This window comes from Berghia stephanieae, chromosome 1, assembly GCF_034508935.2.
Source record: "Berghia stephanieae isolate SIO BIC M18660-M18661 chromosome 1, UCSD_Bste_1.3, whole genome shotgun sequence".
In the NCBI taxonomy this organism is placed as follows: Eukaryota; Metazoa; Mollusca; class Gastropoda; order Nudibranchia; family Aeolidiidae; genus Berghia; species Berghia stephanieae.
This window is the reverse complement of record NC_088360.1, coordinates 8178732-8202781: the sequence shown is the minus strand read 5'-3', so window position 1 is coordinate 8202781 and position 24050 is coordinate 8178732. Positions and strand designations below refer to the sequence as shown.

General features: G+C 33.2%; 1 protein-coding gene across 1 annotated transcript in view; it reads right to left on the bottom strand.

Annotated features, from left to right (window-relative positions):
• LOC144967211 (proteasome adapter and scaffold protein ECM29-like) overlaps positions 1 to 24050 on the bottom strand; it is a 74731-nt gene that overhangs the window by 12303 nt on the left and 38378 nt on the right. The window contains exons 23-43 of the mRNA XM_078904158.1: positions 23476 to 23577; positions 21696 to 21809; positions 20155 to 20247; positions 18952 to 19066; positions 18125 to 18239; positions 17837 to 17905; positions 16568 to 16685; positions 15852 to 16022; positions 15271 to 15350; positions 14307 to 14412; positions 13070 to 13117; positions 12769 to 12890; positions 11840 to 11999; positions 9614 to 9673; positions 8973 to 9062; positions 8286 to 8352; positions 7417 to 7508; positions 6923 to 6989; positions 5716 to 5913; positions 5171 to 5382; positions 4345 to 4388 (exon numbers count right to left, since the gene is read on the bottom strand). Coding sequence (XP_078760284.1) covers positions 4345 to 4388; positions 5171 to 5382; positions 5716 to 5913; positions 6923 to 6989; positions 7417 to 7508; positions 8286 to 8352; positions 8973 to 9062; positions 9614 to 9673; positions 11840 to 11999; positions 12769 to 12890; positions 13070 to 13117; positions 14307 to 14412; positions 15271 to 15350; positions 15852 to 16022; positions 16568 to 16685; positions 17837 to 17905; positions 18125 to 18239; positions 18952 to 19066; positions 20155 to 20247; positions 21696 to 21809; positions 23476 to 23577 — 2243 coding nt within the window. The remainder of the gene's footprint in view (positions 1 to 4344; positions 4389 to 5170; positions 5383 to 5715; positions 5914 to 6922; positions 6990 to 7416; positions 7509 to 8285; positions 8353 to 8972; positions 9063 to 9613; positions 9674 to 11839; positions 12000 to 12768; positions 12891 to 13069; positions 13118 to 14306; positions 14413 to 15270; positions 15351 to 15851; positions 16023 to 16567; positions 16686 to 17836; positions 17906 to 18124; positions 18240 to 18951; positions 19067 to 20154; positions 20248 to 21695; positions 21810 to 23475; positions 23578 to 24050) is intronic.

Genomic DNA, 24050 nt, shown 5'->3' with positions numbered 1-24050 from the left:
AATCCATCCGAAGCTAACAATTATAATCTCCAAGACATCACAAACGAAAAAAAATTTATAAGAAACACCAGATGGCGAGCTTTTTTCTACCTAAACCCTGACCAAACGGTTAAAAATAAAGAAACTTTTGGATTTAGATCTACCAGACCAGCCCCATCCATACCTGAACTACGAGAATTCGAGGATGGACTGACAGATATCATCCGAAACATAAAATTCAGACAAATCAACGACACCTTCCAAAACAAACTACAACAAGACATACGATCAATACATCAAGACTCCAATGTTTACGTCGCCGCTGACAAAACCACAAACTTCTACAAGCTTACCCTAAAGAATACACACATTTACTTGAGAAAAATATACAAGCAGAGTACAAGAAACAAACACCATCTACGACACCTGATATTACAGCAGAAGACAAAAGCATCGCCGAAAACCTACAGCTAAGTGACAGAATAGACACCACAGCAAAATCTAACACCTTCATCACTATCAAAGACCATAAACCAAACTTTCGCAACAACGTACAATGCCGTCTCATAAACCCATGTAAATCACAAATCGGAAAAATAAGTAAACAGATTTTAGACAGAATCAACACCAAAATCGTCAAGAAAACCGAATTCAACCAATGGAGAAACACCGCTGAAGTTATCAACTGGTACAGAAACACAGAAAACAAACAACGACAAAACGCAATCATCTTTGACATCTGTAATTTCTACCCTTCAATCACCAAAACCCTACTCCTCAAAGCACTACAGTTCGCAAAAACCTTCGACAACATCACCGAAGAAGAAATACATATTATCCTGCACTCGAAGAATACATCACTTTACAATAATGGAACAGCATGGACAAAAAAATCAACAAACTTTGATGTCACCATGGGGAGCTACGATGGAGCAGAAACATGCGAGCTCGTCGGGCTATATCTACTTTCTCAAATGCAAAATCTCGATATAAACATTGGACTATACAGGGACGACGGACTCGCATTGTGCAATAAAACACCGAGACAGACAGAATTAATAAAGAAAAAAATATGCAAAATCTTCCAGGACAACAATCTGAAAATTACAATCGAAGCCAACAAAAAAACATTCGACTTCCTGGACATAACCATCAACCTAAACGACGGCACCTATCAACCATTTTCAAAACCCAACAACATCCCATTGTACGTTCATAGACACAGCAATCATCCGCCATCTATAATAAAAAACATCCCCGAGAGCATTAACAAACGACTATCTAACAACTCTACAAACAACAACATATTCAACGATGCAATCCCACCGTACACAAACGCACTACAAAAAAGTGGATATAACTACAAACTAGAATATGAGGAAGAGACCATTACCACCTCAACAAAAAAACGACAAAGAAAACGACACATAACATGGTTCAACCCACCCTACAGCAAGAATGTGATAACTTCTATCGGTAACAAATTCTTCAATCTACTACAAAAATGCTTCCCTCCCGGTCACGTTCTACACCCAATCATGAACAAAAACACCATCAAAATAGGATACACTTGCATGCCAAACATACAAAACATTATTTCATCCAACAATAACCGAAAACTATCACAGCCAGATCTTCCCAGCAACAACCTAGAGAAAAAATGCAACTGTAGGACCCAGACAACATGCCCACTAAACGGCAATTGCCTGACTCAAAACGTAATTTATCAAGCCACAGTAACACGACCAGACACACCAAAACAAGAAACATACATTGGCCTCACCGAGTGTCCATTCAAAACCAGATACAACCTGCATACATATTCCTTCAGAAACATACACAAACGACATTCTACTACACTAAGCGAACACATTTGGAACCTCAAAGAAAAAAACATACAACACAGCATCACATGGAAAATCATATCCAGAGCACAGTCGTACTCCCCCTCTTCTAAGATTTGCAACCTCTGCTTGGAAGAAAAATTCTTCATCATCACTAAACCGAACATAGCAACACTCAACAGAAGAAACGAACTAACTTCCTCATGCAGACATAGAAACAAACACCTTTTATGTAATTACGAACCTCCATAAATACGAATCTATAAAAATACGAAAACACAACAATCTACTTTCACTTCCACTTCCTGATGAGAGCAACGCTCGATAACAACGTTGTAGAAGTCAAACTATCTTAATTATATTTCAAATGTATATATATATATATATATATTTTTTTTTTTTTTCTTGGTTCTTCTGTTTTGATGTGATTTGTAAAAGAAGTGTTGTATTTCACTTGTTAGGACCCTTTGCTTGTATCTTTGACTTCTAAGCGATTTCAATCTAAGTACACCGAGGGGTGCTCTTGGTGCCCTATCCGCACCATTTACCTTTGCCTTATTTATCCGCAGGTGCCTTTGAGAAAAGTATACTTTTAGACTACCTTATACATTTTCTGTTCTTTCAATGCGTCACAAACGCCATAAAATTCTTAAAAACAAAGAAACCAACCCTTGACATGGAATAATTGAAGTACACAAGCTTGTTTTGCTCTAGACTATATCAGTACGGAAAATTACTTAAATGTTTGTGATATTCTAAAAGATTCAATTATTTGTCTTTGGGAATTAATTCTGTAATTCTACCAAACAATACGTTAAACTAATATGTCTGTAACTTCTAGGCAATGTTCGCAAAATCCCATTCTTCTAGAACTTTAATCAACGATAGAAATGTGTTAAATAAGTGGTGGGCTATTTATTATGCTGGAATTTCCCCGAAGATAAAGATCACCCAGACCAAAGCATTTTGGAGCACCTAGTATTACTAAAAGTCAAAAACTTTATTATCCAAAACAGAATTACCATGATATAATCCCTATCTTCTTAATTGTCAACGATATAAGCGTGGTCCACATTTACAAATACAATACTAGATATTATTGCTGCGGCGCTTCTGTTATTTTTACAATTATTATAATAATAATAATTATTATTATTATTATTATTATTATTATTATTATTATTATTATTATTATTATTATTATTATTATTATTATTATTACTATTATTGTAAGTATTGGTGGTATTACAATGTTGTATTTTTATGATTATTTATGGTATCATTTTATGCTTTGGTTTCATTTACCTTTTTTTCTCACTTTCATGTCTGTTGTCATCAAATTGTATGGATTATTGATTAAAATAAAAGTTATTTTTGTTTTTCTTATTTTGACTATGGAACTGATACTTATCATAGCAGACCTGCCTACTTGAAATAGGAAAATGTAATAAGTAGTTTTCAGGGTAAATAACATCGTAGACATTTTAACTACCCTTAAAAACCACAAGTTTGTCCTTATAATGCGGGGGGAAAAATATTAACTCTATGTGATAGCTCTGGCACCAGAACTTCGTTTTCAAGAAATGACATTTAATTAAAAACCTTTATTATATCTGGCTCGGGATTTAGCCGTAGTACTACGGGAATTTTCGTGGTAGTGAGGAGGTCTGTTGTGATGGGTATCAATATTTTATTTTTATTTTTTATTTTTTTTAAATGAGAAAAACTGATTGGAAATGTAAAAGTGATGGTGATAGTGGTAGTGATAATGGTAATGGTGGTGGTGGTAACGGTGATGATTGGGGTGTAGTGATGATGGTAATATTATTATTGGTATTATTATTGATATTCTTGTTGTTGTTGTTGTTCTCCTCCTCCTCCTCCTCCTCCTTCTTCTTCTTCTTCTTCTTCTTCTTCTTCTTCTTCTTCTTCTTCTTCTTCTTCTTCTTCTTCTTCTGCTGCTGCTGCTGCTGCTGCTGCTGCTGCTGCTGCTGCTGCTGCTGCTGCTGCTGCTGCTGCTGCTGCTGCTGCTGCTGCTGCTGCTGCTGCTGCTGCTGCTTCTTCTTCTTCTTCTTCTTCTTCTTCTTCTTCTTCTTCTTCTTCTTCTTCTTCTTCTTCTTCTTCTTCTTCTTCTTCTTCTTCTTCTTCTTCTTCTTCTTCTTCTTATTATTATTATTATTATTATTATTATTATTATTATTGAACGTATTGATGGTATTACCATTGTTGTATTTTTGTGTGGTGTATCAGTTTATTTTTTGGTTCCATTTACCTTTTTTTTCTTTTTTTCTTTTTTTTTTATTTTTTTATTTTTTTATTTTTTTTTTTCCACTTTCATGTATGTTGGCATCAAATTGTTGATTTATTGGCGAAAGCCTAAGATTGAATAAACTTTGAAACTTTGTGAACAGAAACACCCAAACAAAAGGAAAAAAACCCAACTTACCATATATTTTACACTGATTTTAAAAAAATGTTCACTAAATTCTATAAAATTAAATGCAAATCGTTCATCACTTACTTGCAAGACGTGCAAACAGCAGACAAAGCTTTCAGCAAAGATTCCTGATTCAATACACACACACAAAAAAAAAAATGAATAAAAAATAAAGGAATTTGTTACACTCATTCATTTCATTGTAGTGGACAGTAATGGAAAAGAGATAACATTGAAAGAATATGATGCAATGTTTTTACTTATCATATCACATAGTAGAGTGGATGTGCAAAGAACAAGAAGCAATTTAAAAACTCATGGCTATATAAATGTTCAGTAAAATCTAAATCATATGCTCAAGACCAAGCTCTGTTGATCAGGGTGGTTTGAAAAAAATACTAGACTAAAAACAGTAGCGCAAACAAAAATTATATGACAAGGTTGAAGATCTGAGAAGTCCAGTAAAGGTGCAAATATAGACCAATCCATTGCAGATATAGTTTGTGGTCTTGTGGTAAGACATTCGCCTTTGGAATGGAAGGTCCTGAGTTTGAGTCCTGCTCTAAGCAGTGCATAGTCGAGTCCCCGGCGAAGGCTCTTTACTCATATTCTTTCACCGTACTCAGGTGAAAAAGGAGTGCCTGGCCCTTAACAGCACTGTCTCTGTTGTAAAAAAAATTCTGAATCTCCTAACAGGCATCATGTCCCGTCCTACATGTTAAGTGCAGTTGGCAAGGGGCCCCTTGTAAACCAGTTTGAGTACATTTAGTGGATATTGCATTATAGAAATGCTCTAAGTGGTTTTTTTTTGGTGTTTTTTTTCAGTTTGAAAAATCATATGCTATTGGGAGGGATGAGGGATTTTTAAAAAGAGAAAAAATAGAAAATATTCTGCCATCTCCAATCCTACCTTTCCTGTCCAAGTCCGGCCAGACAAGCCATCTAATAGAGCTGTGACAAGGTTTCCAAGATGTGGTGGTCCAAGCTGAGCACCTAATTTGGTGGCTACGGTGGCCATGCCTCTGCCTGCCTGTGCCTTCACAGACCAGTCCTGGGATTGAAGGCATGTGGACAGGAGGGAGACCAACTCTGGCAGATACAGTCTGATTCCAGCTTCTGTGCCTGAGATTGTGAATTAAAATCGGAAAAGTGAGTGGAGTAGGCATTTATGTTGATAACAACAGGAAATGAAGTGTGTAGAAAAGTGCCAGAGGACAATAGAAAATAAAAACTTCACAGCGATGGGGGCTCGAGCCCACAACCCGACTGATATGACAACTCCGAAGCGGTGGATGGCGTCGACTGTATACGTCCCTCTCGCAGCCAGGCGGAGTTGTCATAACAGTAGGGTCAAGGGTTCAATCCCCCATCGCTGCAAAGCTTTTATGCTCTATTGTCTCTGGCATGCAGATCTATCACAAGGTAATAATTAAAACAACATTATAAACAACCCACCAGGTGTAATCTCATTCCACACATCTTCCCAATCTGACGGTTCCTCTTTCTTCTTTGTCTCCTCTTCAGATTTGTTCTCTTCATGCATGGCAAAAAATGCCAAGGGCATAGCAACATTAGCATGACGCTGTAACACATCTGGGCTGTGTCTTGATATAGCATGAAGGGTTACACTACATGCATGTCGGGTATTTGATGCTGAAAAATTAAACAAAACAAACCATAATTCACTTTTACAAATTAAAATCAAAATGGAACGTTTTATTCATGAAAGGTTGATATATGGATATGATGTGAATATTAACATACTTAGAATTATTTTTTTCCCCTTGCTTTTCATGACCCACTTTGTACATAGTAACAAACAACACTTTAAAAAGACTATGATGTCATAGATAGTCCCTTTGTGTCTGAATCATTTTTCAATATTTTAATCAAGAAAAAGGATGAAAGGCATTATTCCGTAATTCGTCCTAATTTCTTAACTCTTTTTTTTTTGTTGTGACATTCCATCCAAGAATTATCTTTCATCAGACTCCTATATTTGGATATGTGTAATTCATGGATAGTTTCAACTATGAACTCAGTGCTAATTCTATTTATGACTGAGATTTTATATAATATACACAGGACAGCAATTTCATGTACAATTTTAGTTCCATACAAAATAGAAGGTTAATGATGTAATGTCCCAAAATCAAGTGCAATTTATAAGACCCTTTGATTTAATTTTCCGAATCCATTATGTACTTCATAGCGGCAATAGACACCTAGATAACCACACCTCTAGGAGAGTTGTCATAATGTAAACAATGGCAGTGATTGGTAAACACAGCAAACTACACATGTTTTACTATCGATGATATGTGTCTAATACCATTCCAATATTCAATATAATTATGAAATATATTGTTAAATGTGTGCAATTGCAAAATGATAATAAACGACATCTGGGAAAGAAGAAATGTTTTTCAGTCTTCTGTCATCATTTATTTTCTCCAATCAGATTATTGAAATGTCATCTATTTTTTCAGTTATTTCACTAAAAGTTTTGGTTTTGTGTTCATTTTTTTCTTCTCTTTTCTCTCTTTCATTTTTTCTCTTTTTCTTGTTTTATAAAATATAACCCATCTTAAGTGTTCTTACCATTTATAAATTTAATTACTTTTGATATTCTGATATATTTATCTCAAATTTCACAACAAACCTTCATTCTCCATGTACCAAGTCTTCAGTTTTAGTATAAGCTTTTCCACACTGCTGTCTTTTCCTACCTGGAAATTGAATGACACCCAGATAAAATGAACAACAAATTATACAATTTTGAAGGGGATGGAAACAAAGATAAATTCTCAAATGATTAATTGGAGACGTGCACGAAAAAATATAATTTGAAAATTAATTTCTAATACCATTCCCATATGGCCTCTGTCTATGAGCATAGAATGAGGACAGTTCAGTGTGTATATATCAAAATCAGAAAATATAAATTACAGCCAATGTGTACAAAACATTCCATCCATAGTTATTGGCGATGTGATTTTGAGCAGCATTATTTCGGACATGTAAATTTATGAGGGGAAAAAAAGTGTATTAAAATCAAGGACTTTTTTGTTTTGTTTTGGGGGGGGGGGGGGGGGGGGGTTAGACTATCATTTTATGATGGATCTATTTACACAAACATTATACAAAAATACTCACACGAACAAGGTGTCCCAGGGCTGTGGCACTTGATTTTCTGACAGTCACATTTCTGTCATTAACACAATGAAGGAAGGCAGACATCAGTTTTCCTGGAAGAAAGAAAATTCAGACTGATTTTGTCGATTCCCCAGTCTGTGATCCAATGTCGAAAAAAATAAGACTGATTTTCCCCTCATACTATCCTACAAACCATTATTAATCGTGCCTATCTCACAAGACATGTTACAAGAGATAACTATTTCTAAAAAGCTATAAAACATTAATTTAAAACTTAAGGTTACAAATATCAATGTTGAGAGTGAGCTCAACACTCTGATGATACTGTTTACTGTTTTCCCATTGTGAGACCTATGTAAGAGATCAAATACTTCCAATAGCACAATGCCCATATTCGTATTAACATGCAATCAAAGGATTTCCTCCTTCTAAATATTGCTATGGCCTCCGTAAAGAGGGAACTTAATCCCTGCAACTGTTTGTGTGACATGTCTAGTAAAAGTAATTTTAAAACAGGTTTCAAGAAAAATTAATTATATCTCTCTTTCAGAGCAAGTGGTGAACTATATCCCTTCACACAAGATTGCCCATGCTTACTTATTGTCCATTATGCCTGTTGGCATGTAGGGCAGCAACGAAGGAGCTCTATCTTCCTCTTTTTGTGGCCATATCATCTGATAAATGCAAAGGTGTTACCAATATGTGATTGCATCAGCAATACGAGAAACTTATAATTGAATTCCAGTAAGGTTTTTCTTATCTCAACATAAAATATAAAATATCAAGATATATGGTCTTGTGATGTTTAATTTTTGAGCCAAAAATACCAAATAATTTACTTCGATATTTGACAATTTTTGGAAACAAACCTGCATAAGGACTGAGGTCTTGGGGACATTGGTGAATTAGTGACACTGTAAAACTAGAACATCCAGCCTGCAAAAAAAAAAAGATAAAAATATTGAGAGAACAGTGTTTTATGTACCCTATTAGGCACACCCCATTTAGTGTCCCCTTGGAAAATTGAGTCAAAAGAGTGTATTATTTGTAATAGGTATGTTGAAGTAAAAATGAGCAATTAATTTAAATAAGCACATGACCTTAACCCTTTCAAGTTGAAAAGAAGAGGAAAGGGGCACTGTGCATCTGACATTTCTGGTGTGCACCAAACGGCACGAGGTGATACATGATACATTTTATTGACGAATCACACAACATACTCTACTACGAGTATTGATAGTGCTGTGTCACCAAGTGTGCAGTGATGTGTAGTGTTAATAATATTGCCAATTATTGTCTGCATGCAGTAGGTAACACACAATCAGTAGTTAAGGAAGAGCATGTCTTATTTGAATTTGCATTTTTTTTTTTTTTGTAATGGGGATGTCAGAGGATATAAGTCAGGGAGGTGATGGGGACCAGGATGGAGGGGGGTGGGGGGTTGAAGTGCACTTTTTAAAGTAAATAATATCTGTCTCTCGTTCATCTTTTTGACGCAAAATTAAGAGCATGAGTTTGTTATAACTTGTATTTAAAATGGCAGAGACTGCTATTACCTTGGTACCAACACCAATTCCTCCTCTTATGAGCTCGACCAATCTGGGAATTAGTTCTGGTAAAACAGTGTCGTCAACATACTGGACACACTGCAAACAAATTATAGAGATGTGAGTGAAGTCAAGGAATAAAGGCTGTTAAGTTATTTATCTTCACTTTTAAACTTTTGATATGAAGACTAAAAAATGATTCTCTTGCTAAAGGAATAAAATTTAATAATTTCGCAGACGAGGCAGGTAAAAAGAGGATCAGACTCTAAAAATACTTGCAAATTGTAATGTATAACTAATCTGATACTTTTTACAAACTCTCTTGAGTTCAAAATGAATAGAAATCAAACAAATTTGCTCAATTGCCCATTTGTGTGAAAGCAGGAATCACATTGTACTAAAACCAGCATAACCTATAAATCAATGATTCACTTGGCTCTAAGTAAAAAACAATCATAATTGACACACTGAACTGATCAAACTCATATGAAGGTGAAAAATTTGCAAAGCAGGCGCTGATGCATAATTTAAATATAAAAAGTTAAGTAACAATACAGTGCTAAACAAAGTAGATAGATATTTTTTTTTTTTTTTAAAGAAGAAAAATAATAATCTCAAAAATTTGTTGGTTTGATTGTATTCACTCTTACCCTATTGACAGTTTCCATCATAGGAGACATCTTTGAGGCAGCAATCCTAGCACTGTCAAGCTGAAAGACAAAAAGTAATTTATCTTATGTGACAAAGTATTTCAAAGAAGAGGGAGAAAAATTAAATAAATGAAAAAAAAGGTCTTTTAAAATGTTTTTATGAGGATAGAGTCGTTCCTTCCCTTACCGACCATTTCCCCGACTGACCAAATAGACAACACACGAAAGTTTTTGTTTTGTTATGTCTTAAATTGAATTACTTTAGTTGTGATAACCCAATTACATCATCTACGAAGACTGCTTTCGCCACTACAAACTGTCAAAATAGCAAGTTGGGGCGAAAACTCACTCAAATTGACAACTTTTGTTCAGGTAAGATGAAAATGTTTCTTGTCTTACGGGTTGCACGTCGTCCGTCCAAACTGACAAATAAGCCGAATGTAACTCTTCCAACCGTAGAAATACATTTGAGTGGCTTAAAACTTCCTCCTGGGATCTATATTTAGGCATTGCTATTGTTAAATCAGTGTTGAGTCTCCATTGTGCCCTGAACACAGGTTGGTCGGTGAGGGAAGGGCATTTTCGCATGTCCCATCCCCTACCGACCAAACACTTTAAATGGGTCTTTAAAAAACCCTACCAACACCTTAAAACGTTTTATGTTATTGTGTTTTCATTTCCTAGACCTAAATGTGTAAACAGTTGCTAAACAATTTGTTGTTTAACAATGGTTGCTAATAGGAAGGCAAAAAAAAGAGGCTACAAAAAAGACTGAGCAGGAAAGGAAACGTCAGGAAAAAATAAAGCAGAGGGATTGGCACTGAAGCAGAAAGGGAGAGGGAAGGGCAAAAAGAGAAAGACATAAATCATCCTCTGCGAAACTAGTCAGAGACTCATACAGAGGTTATTCTGGACGATGATTCATCATGTTCATCAGATTGCTTCAGCAATAGAGAATACAATGGCCGAATTAGTTGCGACCGATGCAAGTGCTGGTTACATTTTTTAAAAACAATGCTCGGGCAGCCAGCATGATACCATTGAAGCCCTTGACGAGGAAGGGCTCGATGAGTATTTGTTTCAATTTGATGTTTGTTTAAAAAAATAAATCTGCATGTCATGTCTTGTCTTCATCATTGTTGCTATTTTAATATTTCCTTGCCAGGTAGACATTGTAAAGAGCCTCGAGCGAGAATTTTAAGCTGATTTTTTGGGGTTTTTTTTCTTTTTTTAAAATGAATAAACGATAGTCTTATTTACGATGTATACTTACGATGATATTTACAATACAGCCTTTCTTGTTATTCATTTGATCTTTATATCAAATTGTAGTGCATCATAATAATGTTCCATTAGTGGTAAGATTGGGTGGTCGGTAGGGGATCGGGCTTAGGGCAGTAGAGGAACAATGGAAAAGAATTCGGTTGGTAGGGAAATATATCACATATCTAACACCACTAGAACATGGATAATATTTCTTGCCAGGGAAAAGTCAGTTGACAACCCAAACCTATTATTATGTCTTAAGATTTTGCGACATTGCTCTTTGAAAATGGCATTATGGTGCTTGTTTTTGACATATTATTTCCCTTGTTCTTGTAAGGCAAGACAAGGCTCTTAGTGGAAGGTAGGGGATGGAACGACTATTGCTTTGTTCTTTTAGTCCTATTTTTCACTTTGAAATAACAATATTATCGTAAAACATGAGAATACAAGTCTACAGCCGAGTTTTATCTCTATTATGTCTTAATTCAGCTTTCGTTATCAGTTTTAATTAGACCTAAAACAAAGGCAAGCAGCAGTGTGGTCATTAATAATTGTAGCCATATTGCACACTTTATCTAAATAAACCTGAGTGTCAATGAGTACCTGAATGTTGGCATTGTTTGATTTTGTAAGATGGCTAGGACATAAAAGACCTCTAAAAGTAAACATGTACAATGCGAAATGAAAATCTAGGCTCATATCGCAAAGTGAGGGAATAATTGAATCGTTGAAAAGTGCATATAGCAAATGTAGCCATAGAAATATTTTATATAAATATGGCTATGTGATTTTTCAATTTTAAAAATAGATATACAATATTTAACATTAAAAAATAAAAGATTTAAAAATTGACGTACTAAACTTTACAGAACCAAAAGAATGCAATTAATTTATTTCAGGCATCTTTTCTTTCTTTAATCATCATACTTTTGGCTTAGCCCTAAACCAAACTCCATTCACCTTTTCCTGATTGGCCTGTGTCCCCATGTGAAGACTGTAATAATTCAGGACCTGAGGTTCAAGGCCACTCACTGCCTCCAAAAGGGCAGTCACCAGAACAGGGATGTTGGGCTTGAGAAGAGATCCGGCATTCCGGCTGATTTCCAGGATGGTGGACAAACTGTCAAATACATACAAGTCAGACTTTGGACTATTCAACATAACTGTGATTATCATTATTCATCATTTTCAAACCATCTTGTACTTATTTTGTTGTTAAGAAAGAAAACCGAAGTCACAGATCATGACAGATTTTGTTTGAACAAAATAATATTCTTTTTAATGAAAGAAAAGATTTATTTATGAGCTTATCCTAAAAACTAATTTCTAATTAATTAGACATAGCATTATTATTACGAAGTGTGTGTATCATTTGAGGACAAAAGAGGAAAATTGAAGTGGTATAGAAGCAAAGCAATTGGGTGCCAGTATGGATAAAGGAATGAAATTTATTGTATTCTGACACTCATGGATAAAAAGGTAAATGTTAAGAAAAGAAGTAGATCTATGGCTGAAATGCTTGCCTCAAATGTAATTAAAATGTTTACATAATTTTCAACAAAATATGAATTTATCTATCACAGCAGAATTAGCTGAATCATTCCAAACATATCATTTATTTCTCTTTCCTTTTATATTAATTGATATATTAATTAAACTACAGCGATGCTCATATCATAATTAGACCACATCCTGGATATCCAAAAAGGCTGTCTTATAAAAGGCAAAGTAACTTTTTAAAATAAAAAATCAGGAACTTGAGATAAACAAGCTTAGCCCTCTAGTTAAAAGTAACAAAAGCATGCTGCACTACAGATTCTGTACCAGAGTAGACTGAAAGAAAAAGATTAAGCAACAAATTTTAGCTTGGCCTTGCATGATTAACTAACCCAATAGCCCGAACTTCCTTGACAGAACTCTGGAGAGAACACTGGAGGAGGCATGGAAGAACTAGCTTGGTCGCTTTCTCTCCTACTTTTCCATTTGAAATGTCACAGATCTTCACGGAAACCTGATATTGAAATAAATAGGAAAATTACTTTTTTCCACAGTTATGCAACTCAATTTTCTAACAATACAAAACCACAATAACATGAATAATTGATTGAATAAAAGAAAATAAAAAGGAGATCATTATTTGAAATTCAGTACAGAAATTCAGTACATTCGTGTAAGATTTGAGATACTTACTCGACTAAGAGTTCTACATGCTGAATCAGCTGCCAGTCTCACAGATTCCTTTGTAGGGAAAATAAAAAAGTAAAGCAAAAAACATTATTCCATATGCCTAAGGGGTCTCCCATTTTTGGCGAACTAAGGAAGGTGAAAAACACTAATTATTAACTTGTTACAGTCTGACATTCTTCACGGAGCACCGAGGAATTCGTTTCAAAATAAAGCAAATTTTAAAGGCTTGTTTCATCATTGAAACAATATTTTGATTAACATATGAGATCATGGCTGATTTGGTGTCAACAATAAAAAAGTTAAAAGTCAAAACGGAAAATTATTTCAAATTATAGGGATAAAATTTCTAGTTGTTGGAAAACAATGAATATTTTTATTTATGAATAATTGCTGTGATCATTGTGTTGAGGTCTTTAAGATGAATGGATTGAGCCAAAATTATTCTGAGCAAATAAAACTATAACGGCCTCATACAATATCACTGTGAATTCAATTGTCAGATCTTTTTGGTAATTGGGACAAATTCAATTGAAGGAAAAAACAGGATCTTTTTATAACACTTGATCAATCCCTCTAAATCATCAGGTTGCGTGGATAGAAGGACTATTTCCATTTGCCTTAAAGAGACGATCTCTGAATTATTTTTAAAAAGGGAGAAAAAAAAAAAAATAAAAACAATTCCCTTGAGCCACATCTGCATTACATTATTTTCAATGTGATATCTTAAACGAGGATACACTCTTTTTTTTCAAAAACACAATCCATTCACAATTAAAAATTAAATAAAAATCTTATAATGAACTGACCCTGAAATTAAGTTGGCTCAGGAAAGAAAAAAAAACCTTAAAGAAAAAACCTGCCAGTGCATAGATAGGAATGAACTTTTTTTTTCAATGTGAGCCAAATGTTTGCTGATGAGTTACTAAACAATAAAATCTAGTTAATTGCTGATTTAATCCCACATTGCAATTCAACAATTACATGACTTATCTGATGACAGCGTAAAAGACACATAGTAACCTTGACAAAATCTACATCATGAAATATGCTGCCCTTTTGAAATTTTCACTAAATGAGACCACCATGCTATGGCAAACATCAACATTCCTTTATTCTCGCTTGATCAATTGTCCAGAACCTACAATGATTGCAACCTCCTACCTAGAGAGATGAGATTCTGATTATGTTTTTTTTTCGGTATTAAAAAAAAAACAAAAACCATTTCATTATTTCATTTCACCTTAATGTCATCCCGGACTCTTAGGCATTCCTCCCAAAGGCTGGGAATGTCTTCTATAATGTCATCCAGGACACGCCCCCTCAACAAATCACTGACAGCAAGACAGCTGGAAAGAAAAGCAAATTTTGTATCAACAGCATAGCGTATGAATGGTAAAATTAGTAAAATCCAAAAAATAAAACTAGACAACATATTTCATTTATTAATCATTCGTTTATTTGTTTAAAATACAACAAATTCATAAACAACAAATGTTAATAAAAGAAAAGTTTTTAGTTGTAGGCAATCTATGTTATTTGGAGATGCTCCAGGAGAGAGTTGGATGGAGATGGAGAATAGTTATTGATGGCCTATGCTCCACAGGGAGATCAAGGGTTTCAGTAAATAAATAAGTAGAAAGAAAACACAGGAAGATGCAAGAGCAATCAAAACAAGGTCTAATCTGATTCGATTAAAAATTTCCATCCAGACACCAAAAGGGATAGATTCCAATAGTTACAACATAATAAATTACAACACAGAAAATCATAGATCTGATTTACAAATAAATTTTAAAAAATCTATATATCTTCTGCCATAAAATTAAACATCATCTGACTGTTTCTCTCTTGGGGTTAAGGTCGAAACAAAATCAAGTGCCTCAGTCCAGAACGAAGACACAAAGTAATAAAGAAAGGACAATTAAAGATGAAACGGTTTAGGTCAAACACCAAAACTGGATCATGGCAGGAAATTACTTAAAGTTTACCCAAAACAAAACAAGTAGACCTTTCCTTGCCACGAAAGTACCTAAAGCCAACCCATAGATAACAAAAATATTTCTCTGATAGTATAATTACTCATCATCTAGCATAATTCCTTAACTCATCATTGTTTCTTATTTTAGTTGACAAAAAACTCTCAGGAAATAGAATATCTATATCCATTAAAAGTCTGAAAGAAGCTACAAACATCCCTTATTTACCTGGACTCTCTCACTCTCCATTGGTTACTGGTCAGGTTTTTCAACAAATCCCGTAGAATCTCTTTCAAATAAGTATCCACCTACAATTGATGTAACAAGAGTTTCAAATTATATATATATTGGATATACAGAATCAAATAATAATTGATCAATAAACTAGAAGCATTAAGCTAGAAGAATAAACTAGAAGTCTAGGGACCAGAAATGAAAGAATTTTAACTTTAGACGCTGTCACTCGTTTTTTTTTTTTTCCTTTTTCGATGTTTCTTTATTGTATACATCTATGCCAGATTTAAAAAATAGCAAAGTTAAATGTATATATATAAGAAATAAAATAAAAATATTCTATAGACTATGTGGTCTTTTATGATTCTAGACAAGAAGATGCAAACATTTGAGGCATTTTATTAACATTTTTCTTGTCCTAAATATAGCCATATGAAGATTTATCTCATAACAAAATGCTACTTGAAATTTGGGACATATAAAGAATTTCACTTAATGTTAATTAGCACTTAGTATCCTATAAATAATAACCATTGGACATTTTCAAGAATATAAAGAATTCTAAAATATCTCACTGTTTTCTTGTTGTCCTGCACCAATGCATTCCAAATGCCAGACATGGCCTGTTGAATCTTGGGATTGGGGTCAAACTGATATCGATACAAACGAGGCACAATCTGGGTCAGGTAGGGGGCCAGCTGCTCTGATGCCTGGGATGCTATGGTTGAAAACCCAAAGGCAGCACCCTGTGCAAAATTTGATTACAGTCAATCAGTTCCATTTTGTTACCAAAATAATATGGAACTTGTACTATGGCAAAGACGAATATTTAATGTGGTGTAAGTTATATTGAGAAATAAAGCAGAGGGAGAAAAACAAAAGCTAAAATTAAAAGTTTTGATTGCTGTAATGCATTTACATTTATTCATAATTGTTTTTGTTGGGTTTTTTAAAAAAATTATTTAGTTTCACATTTTTCTCTCTGCCTTGACATGCTTTATATCATCAATCACATCATATGTCTAATTTTTATATTTCTTTCATTTCGAAAATTCATAGCACTTTTTATGATATCCTGTTTCCATGATATGCATGATCATCTAAACGAGAGATGGTATACATTTATATCACTTATTGCTAAACTGTCATAAAAGCATATGGCTCTGAAGGACTGCTTTATACCTCAGTAGTAAAGGTAGGTGTATAAAAGACTTAACTCATTTTCATGTAAATGACTGATCAAACAAACTTTTCTTCGCTTTTCATTCATGATGAGTTTTTTAAATTCTACCTTTCTTGTGTTCCAAGTTGCATTGTGATTGGCCAAATGCATAAACTTGTAAATGAGATCAGGTTGGTTGAGATCTGTTGCGATTGCACATAGTTCTTTGTATGTAGATAGACCTCCTCTGAACAAAATGAAAAACAGGCAATATATCTCTTTGCGTAAATCGTCATTTGTGAATCAGAAATAAAAAATTAATTACCATACTCTCTTACTGCTCACAGCACTTCTCAAGCCAAACTGTTGACCTTAGATAGGATATTCAAATTACTTCAATTTTTGTCATTTGCTTGAAAAAGAAATAATCTATAGTACCTTTTCATTGCCATAAAATCGAAAGACAAAGAATTTATTCTTACTTTTCAAGAAGTTTTGGTACCATGTTTGATTGCTCAAAATTCAGCTAATTTAAATAGTATATAATACAGTTGAATCAGATAACTGGAATGGTGCCTAATTGGAACATTGTGTAATTGAATGATCTGTCTGTTATAGAATTTTATTTCTTTACCATGTCTACTGGTAAATCGGTGCACACTGGTTGATTTGGAACAATCTCATCAAATTTTCAAAATATTAAAAAAATCAACCTTAAACAAAAATGCCTCTAATTAGAGCAATAATAGTATTATTATTGTAAGGTGACAATCAACAATACCACTGAGTCACTTACAATTTATTTTTTTCTCTTTTTGCCTGACATCCCAAATTGAGCGTTTTGGGGAGCAATAAAAAATAAAATAACAACCCAGATATTGATGTAAACGGTTGTTGTCTTTTGATGAGTATGTGGTGTTGGTTGAAATTGTGTAATTTGGGGTAAACAGGTTTTTCGTGTGTTTTGGATTTATATCAACAGATAAGAGCGCCACGACAGTTCCATATAAATGTGGGGTCATTAGATGGTCACTCATTCTGTTAACATAAGTCATCATGGTGACACGTTTTATGTTGTATAATACTCAAAACCGAAGGAACAATTTTACACAAGCAAATGAAACAAAACTCTGTAGCAATTACTAGATAACTATAGTTGCTACTGCTATTACTACTTGTGTAGAGTCTTGATAGGAGGTTCAATATATTAAGTCAATCTGCAGAATCAGTTAATTGGAAAACTGATTAATTAGAACAAGTTCTGCAGAAATTCACTGTTCCAATTTAGCATCGACTATAAAAATATTCAAAGTTTACTCTTCTTATGAAAATTATAAAAACATCTAGTTACTCAAAACCATTTTTTGTTTGTTTCGGTTGGGATAATTTATTTCTCACCCATCAGGAGATTTTCCAAGTGCTCCACTTTCAAACACAGCTGTGTTCCCACTCACTGCATGCTTCGTGCTATGAAATAATGAAAGTAAATAAATAAATAAGAATAAATTTCCAGAAGACAAATTTCTAAATAGTTCTATCTGTTATTTCTATTTAGACGATTAAAAAAACAAAACAAAAAAAAAAAAACAAAGATGAAAATAAGAACAAAGAGAATAATTTGTTTATTTACATTATAAGCACTTTCAGCGCATAACATTGCATTGCATTTCTACTATTTCTACTGACCTCTTTCCAGTCATCAGGGTCTCCACCAATTCAGACACAAGGGAATCTTTTTGTTGTGGTGAACAAACTTCCATGATCTGACCCAAACCTTTGCTGGCCATGTCTTGGATGATTTCTGGCATTTAAAAAATTAATTAATTAATTTTTTTAAAAATCAAAAAAAAAAATCATCATAATAATAATAGGATCTTCTGATATTAGCATACACAACAAAAGACCGTGAATTTTGGAAGGAATTTCAACACAGATTATTATAATCAGCATCGTTATCATCATTATCATCATCATTATCATTATTAATATTATTATTATTACTTTTATCAATATTATTATTATTATTATTATTATTATTATTATTATTATTATTATTATTATTATTATTATTATTATTATTATTATTATTATTATCATTATTATTACCATCATTTTTACTATTATTATTATTATTATTATTATTATTATTATTATACTACTATTATTATTATTATTACTAATATTATTATTATCATTATTATTATCAATATTATTATTATCATTATTATTATCAATATTACTATTATTATCATTATTATTATTATTATTATTATTATAATTATTATTATTATTATTATTATTATTATTATTACTATTATTATTATTATTATTATTATTATTATTATTATTATTATTATTATAAATCATTATAATTATCATCATTATCATCTCCATATCATCATCATCATCGTTATCATCCTCAACATTCATTAGAAAAGGAAGTAAAAATATAAATCTTTTCTTTTAAGTAATGGAATCAATGAATAAAAAGTTACATCTGTGTAGTAATTTACCATCATTTTCAGATAACAGTCTCATGAAACCTTGCTGAATATCAAGCAGACGATCTTGTAACGCTTTGTGGTGACCAGACTGTCTCACCAGTGTAAGCAACCAGATACAAGCACCCTATATATTGAGAAATATGTAAATAAACACACAAAAATGAGGAACTAGAAAAGACAAATAAATGAATTACTAAAAAATAATTTTCAAATAAGGACTTTATCATTCAGAAAAGTAAAAATTAACAAACTACCCAGCAAACATAAAAGTTGCTGTTATTGTGTGACTGCAGAACTCAAAGATGATGTAGACGGCTTAGTGGATAAGACAATCCGATGTCACTTGGTGAGCCCAAGTTCTAGCCTTTATTTCAGCATTTTTTTATTTTTTTTTTTTGGGGGGGGGGGGGGGGGGGGGGGGGGGGGGGAGGAGGGTTCTTAATCATCAAGTTGCAGCAACGCACTGTGAATGATGCTTATATAATTTCAATCTTTCTGCAAATAAGCCTCTAAAGACAAATTTCACCTTAGAATTAATAAAGTGAATTTTATTCTTATTTTCATTTAATCTCAATTCTAATCTATTATTTTTAAAGGATAACTATAAATTTCTATATTTCACATATTTCAAATTTATCTCCCCTGACCTTTATCCATAACACTTGTATAAAAAAAAAGAAAAGAGATTGATTAGGTGGGTTATAATAAACTCTTCAAATTATCTATTGTCCCCTTTTTTCCTTGCTCTAGTAAGTAATAATTTGTTTAATCAAGACTCTAGCTGGCATCCTTTACTGGAAGACAGACAGCCATATGATATATATTTGTGTCTGTGAAAGAAAAAGGGGAAAAATCCCAGTAAGTCATTTCTTAAAAATAAAAAATGAGTTACCAGGGGAAAATATGCTTTGTTTTTCTCCTTCTTTCTTTGAACTGGTCACTATTTTTCTGACTCTACTTTAGACTGTGGTAATCAATTTATACCTGAATATGATGGAAGATTGTGAGTAAAGAGACTTTTCGAAGGAATAAAGTTTTTGCTGTCACAGCAGGTCTTGAACCACAGACCTACAGGTCAAAAGCAGAGTGTTACACTACAAGACAAAAAAAACAAGATGCTGCCAGAAAAAATAAATAAAACTCAAACAGTCAGGACTGATAGAAAGAAAAACATTGATAAAAAAAAAAAGTATTAGAACAAGAATGACTTACTTGTCTGATGTGAGGATTAGCATGGCAGACATATTTAGACAGCATTTCTGCCAGGAACCACTCCACTTCATCTGGCACATCATCGGTCGATTTCTGAGATGATAAGGAATAAAAAATTTGGATTTTAGGCACTAATATGAGATTGTTACAAATACTGTTCATTTATCGGCAATATTTAAAAAAAAATACATATAGGTACAGACCACAACCAAAAAAAAAAAACAAAAGTAATGTCTATTTTTTTCAAAACCTATTGCTAGTTTTCAAGATTTTGTTTTTGATTCGTTAATGTAACAGATTTGGGAGTAAATTTTATATAATTTTTAAATCTGGAGATGAGCCTTGAATTTGCTGTCGTTGTCATCCATCTAGTCAATCGCCATACCCACTGTTTCTTGATACATTTCTAAGACAAGACATTGATGTCACATACTTTTCACCACAGCAAGACTAAATATCTGTAGTCTACTAGTTCCCTGAATTGGCAATGTTGATATACTATAATTCTCAAAGACGTTGATATACTATAATTCTAAAAGATGTTAATATACTATCATACTCAATGACGTTGATATACTATAATACTCAAAGACGCTGATATACTATAATACTCAAAGACGCTGATATACTATCATACTCAAAGACGTTGATATACTATAATACTCAAAGACGTTGATATACTATAATACTCAAAGACGTTGATATACAATAATTCTCAAAGACGTTGATATACTATCATACTCAAAGACGTTGATATACTTTAATTCTCAAAGACGTTGATATACTATAATACTCAAAGACGTTGATAAACTATAATTCTCAAAGACGTTGATATACTATAATACTCAAAGACGTTGATATACTATCATACTCAATGACGTTGATATACTATAATACTCAAAGACGCTGATATACTATAATACTCAAAGATGCTGATATACTATAATACTCAAAGACGTTGATATACTATAATACTCAAAGACGTTGATATACTATAATACTCAAAGACGTTGATATACTATAATACTCAAAGACGTTGATATACAATAATTCTCAAAGACGTTGATATACTTTAATACTCAAAGACGTTGATATACTATAATTCTCAAAGACGTTGATATACTATAATACTCAAAGACGCTGATATACTATAATACTCAAAGACGTTGATATACTATAATTCTCAAAGACGTTGATATACTATAATACTCAAAGACGTTGATATACTATAATACTCAAAGACGTTGATATACTGTCATACTCAAAGACGTTGATATACTATAATACTCAAAGACGTTGATATACTATAATTCTCAAAGACATTGATATACTATAATACTCAAAGACGTTGATATACTATAATACTAAAAGACATTGATATACTACAATACTCAAAGACGTTGATATACTATAATACGCAAAGACGTTGATATACTGTCATATTCAAAGACGTTGATATACTATAATTCTCAAAGACGTTGATATACTATAATACTCAAAGACGTTGATATACTGTCATACTCAAAGACGTTGACAACTACCTCATGTTCTTCCTTAGATGTAGTCCATGTACATCTGGCATGAGGAGATCTGGGGCCCAGAGCCATACACACCAAGGCCTGCCCTATGGTGAACTGCAAGTCTACCTGCTTTGACTGAAATAGGAGAAAGAATATTCATAAACAATATCCTACATTTCATTTTTAAAATCGGTGCGGGAAAAGTTTAGTAACAAACGAATATCTAAAAAGAGACTGTTAGTACTTGGTGCAGTTGAATGGACAAAATTCATGGTAGCAGTAGCATAATATAAATAGAGGAATGAGAAAATCTACAGTATAAAATATCAATCAAAAACAGTCTTAGTTATGAGAATATCATGAAATTTCTGGACTCATCCCCCTTCCTTTTTCTCTACAGCTCTCCCTTCCTTTTTTTTTTTGTGAAATCAAAATCAAATGCTCTCTTTCTAGTTTAATTTATTTTTCTTATCTATCTCACCTAAATATTTCGGGGCTCAGAGGAAAGAAATACAAGGAGGAGGGAAGACACAGAGATATTACTGGCAAAATAAAAGTTATTCAAATGTGTCTCAGCAGAAATTGTTTCTCACATTGAAACAAAAAGCAAGTAATGTTGGGCAAGGTTGGGCAATATTACCCCATTCAAATCAAATGATGATGGATGAGTATCTGGCTATAGGCAGTGACAGATATTGTAAGAGTGTTATTACAATAGGAATGCGTAACAGACAACTTGCACTGTTAGAAATGGAAATTCGGTTCCACATTGCCCGCTGGGAGAATATAAGAAGCTTTGCAAAGTACATTGAGCATGGTAAATCCATAGACATCTCCTATGTACATTTTTATATGTATCTGTTTAAAAGAATGGTAACATTCAAGCTACTCAAACCAAAAAAAAAAATAAAAATATATATATATATATATATATATATATACAGTTCACTCCGGATAATTGCAATACCCTGGGATCAGTGAAATGTTGCGATTAACCGAAGTTGCAATAAACCGAAGTTGAGTTTCCTGGCCACTATTGCAACACTTTACACAAAATATGGTAAACTCAAACCAGCTGTTTGGGAACACCTTTCTTAGTCAACCACCAACTGAGCAATTTGATTGAAATGAAAACCATATGGCAGCCTTGTATAGATTTTGACAAGCAAAATCAGCTTTAAGGAAAGCTGACATCTTATTCAGGTTGGATTTACTTTGACTCTTTTGTTCACAACAGTTGTAAGAGTCAGAGAGTTTAGCCATGATGATAGACAATAAGCTCTCACCAAATCTGTTGGTCACAATGCACAGCTGCCAATTCCAAAACAAAGGATATCATCGTTCAGTCTCTCCTTGCAAAAGTCATTGTCTACCTGTTGCGTAGGCTATGCCCGGCCCCCTCGACTCCTTTCTAATATTCACAGATGACCGCACAAACCCGTATTGCAAAGCCCTGCCCTCTTTTGTCTCCAATGGGGTGATAACACTACTGTAGCATTAAACCCCACCCACTCTCGATTCTTTAACCTGTCATGATTTCACCTAGGATGAAATTTAATCATGAGATTTTGTTTGGTTTCCTGAATTTTCCTCTTCCGAGGCTGAAAATTTGTTGCAATTAACCAGTGACTTTTATATAGAATTAATTCCGTTTCTTGGGAAATGTTGCAATTAACCGAAAGTTGCGATTAACCGAGTTGCGATTATCCGGAGTGGACTGTATATATAAGGTTTAATATTCAATGAATTAAATGTCAATTTGTTGATTTAATTTGACAAAATTTAAGAATAAAAAAGTTACTTGGATAGCATTGATCAAATCTTCCATGGCTTTTCTACGATGTGGCAGTTTGAGGTCCCCGACACAGATGTACCCAAGACACATTGCGGCTTTCTCTTTTGTCTGAAAAAACAAAGTTGAAAAAGAGAATGATAATTACACATTAATTGCATTTCTTAGATGAATATATATATACATATTTTCGTACCATATTTGTATCAAACACGATTCTATATATATATATATATATATATATATATATATATCAGATCACTGACATTGATGTCGAATTGGACCCGTGATGCCTTGGTAAACACACACACACAAACACACCTTTTTCACAACTGCCATAAAAGCTTTATTTGACCTTTTAAAATTGATTGAGAGCAAAATTCATTTAAAATTGTAAAAAAAAAAAATTTCTTTGGAAATGGTCTATCAAATTCTACTGTGAATTGCAAATTTTAAAATTTACTTGAATAACTCTCACACGTTCCATAATAGAGATTTCGATCACCGGTGATCGATGGACACGCCCCCCTTCTTTCCTGTCGTTTCGCTTTAAGTGCGCTTTATAATATGCCCCCAAATGGCGA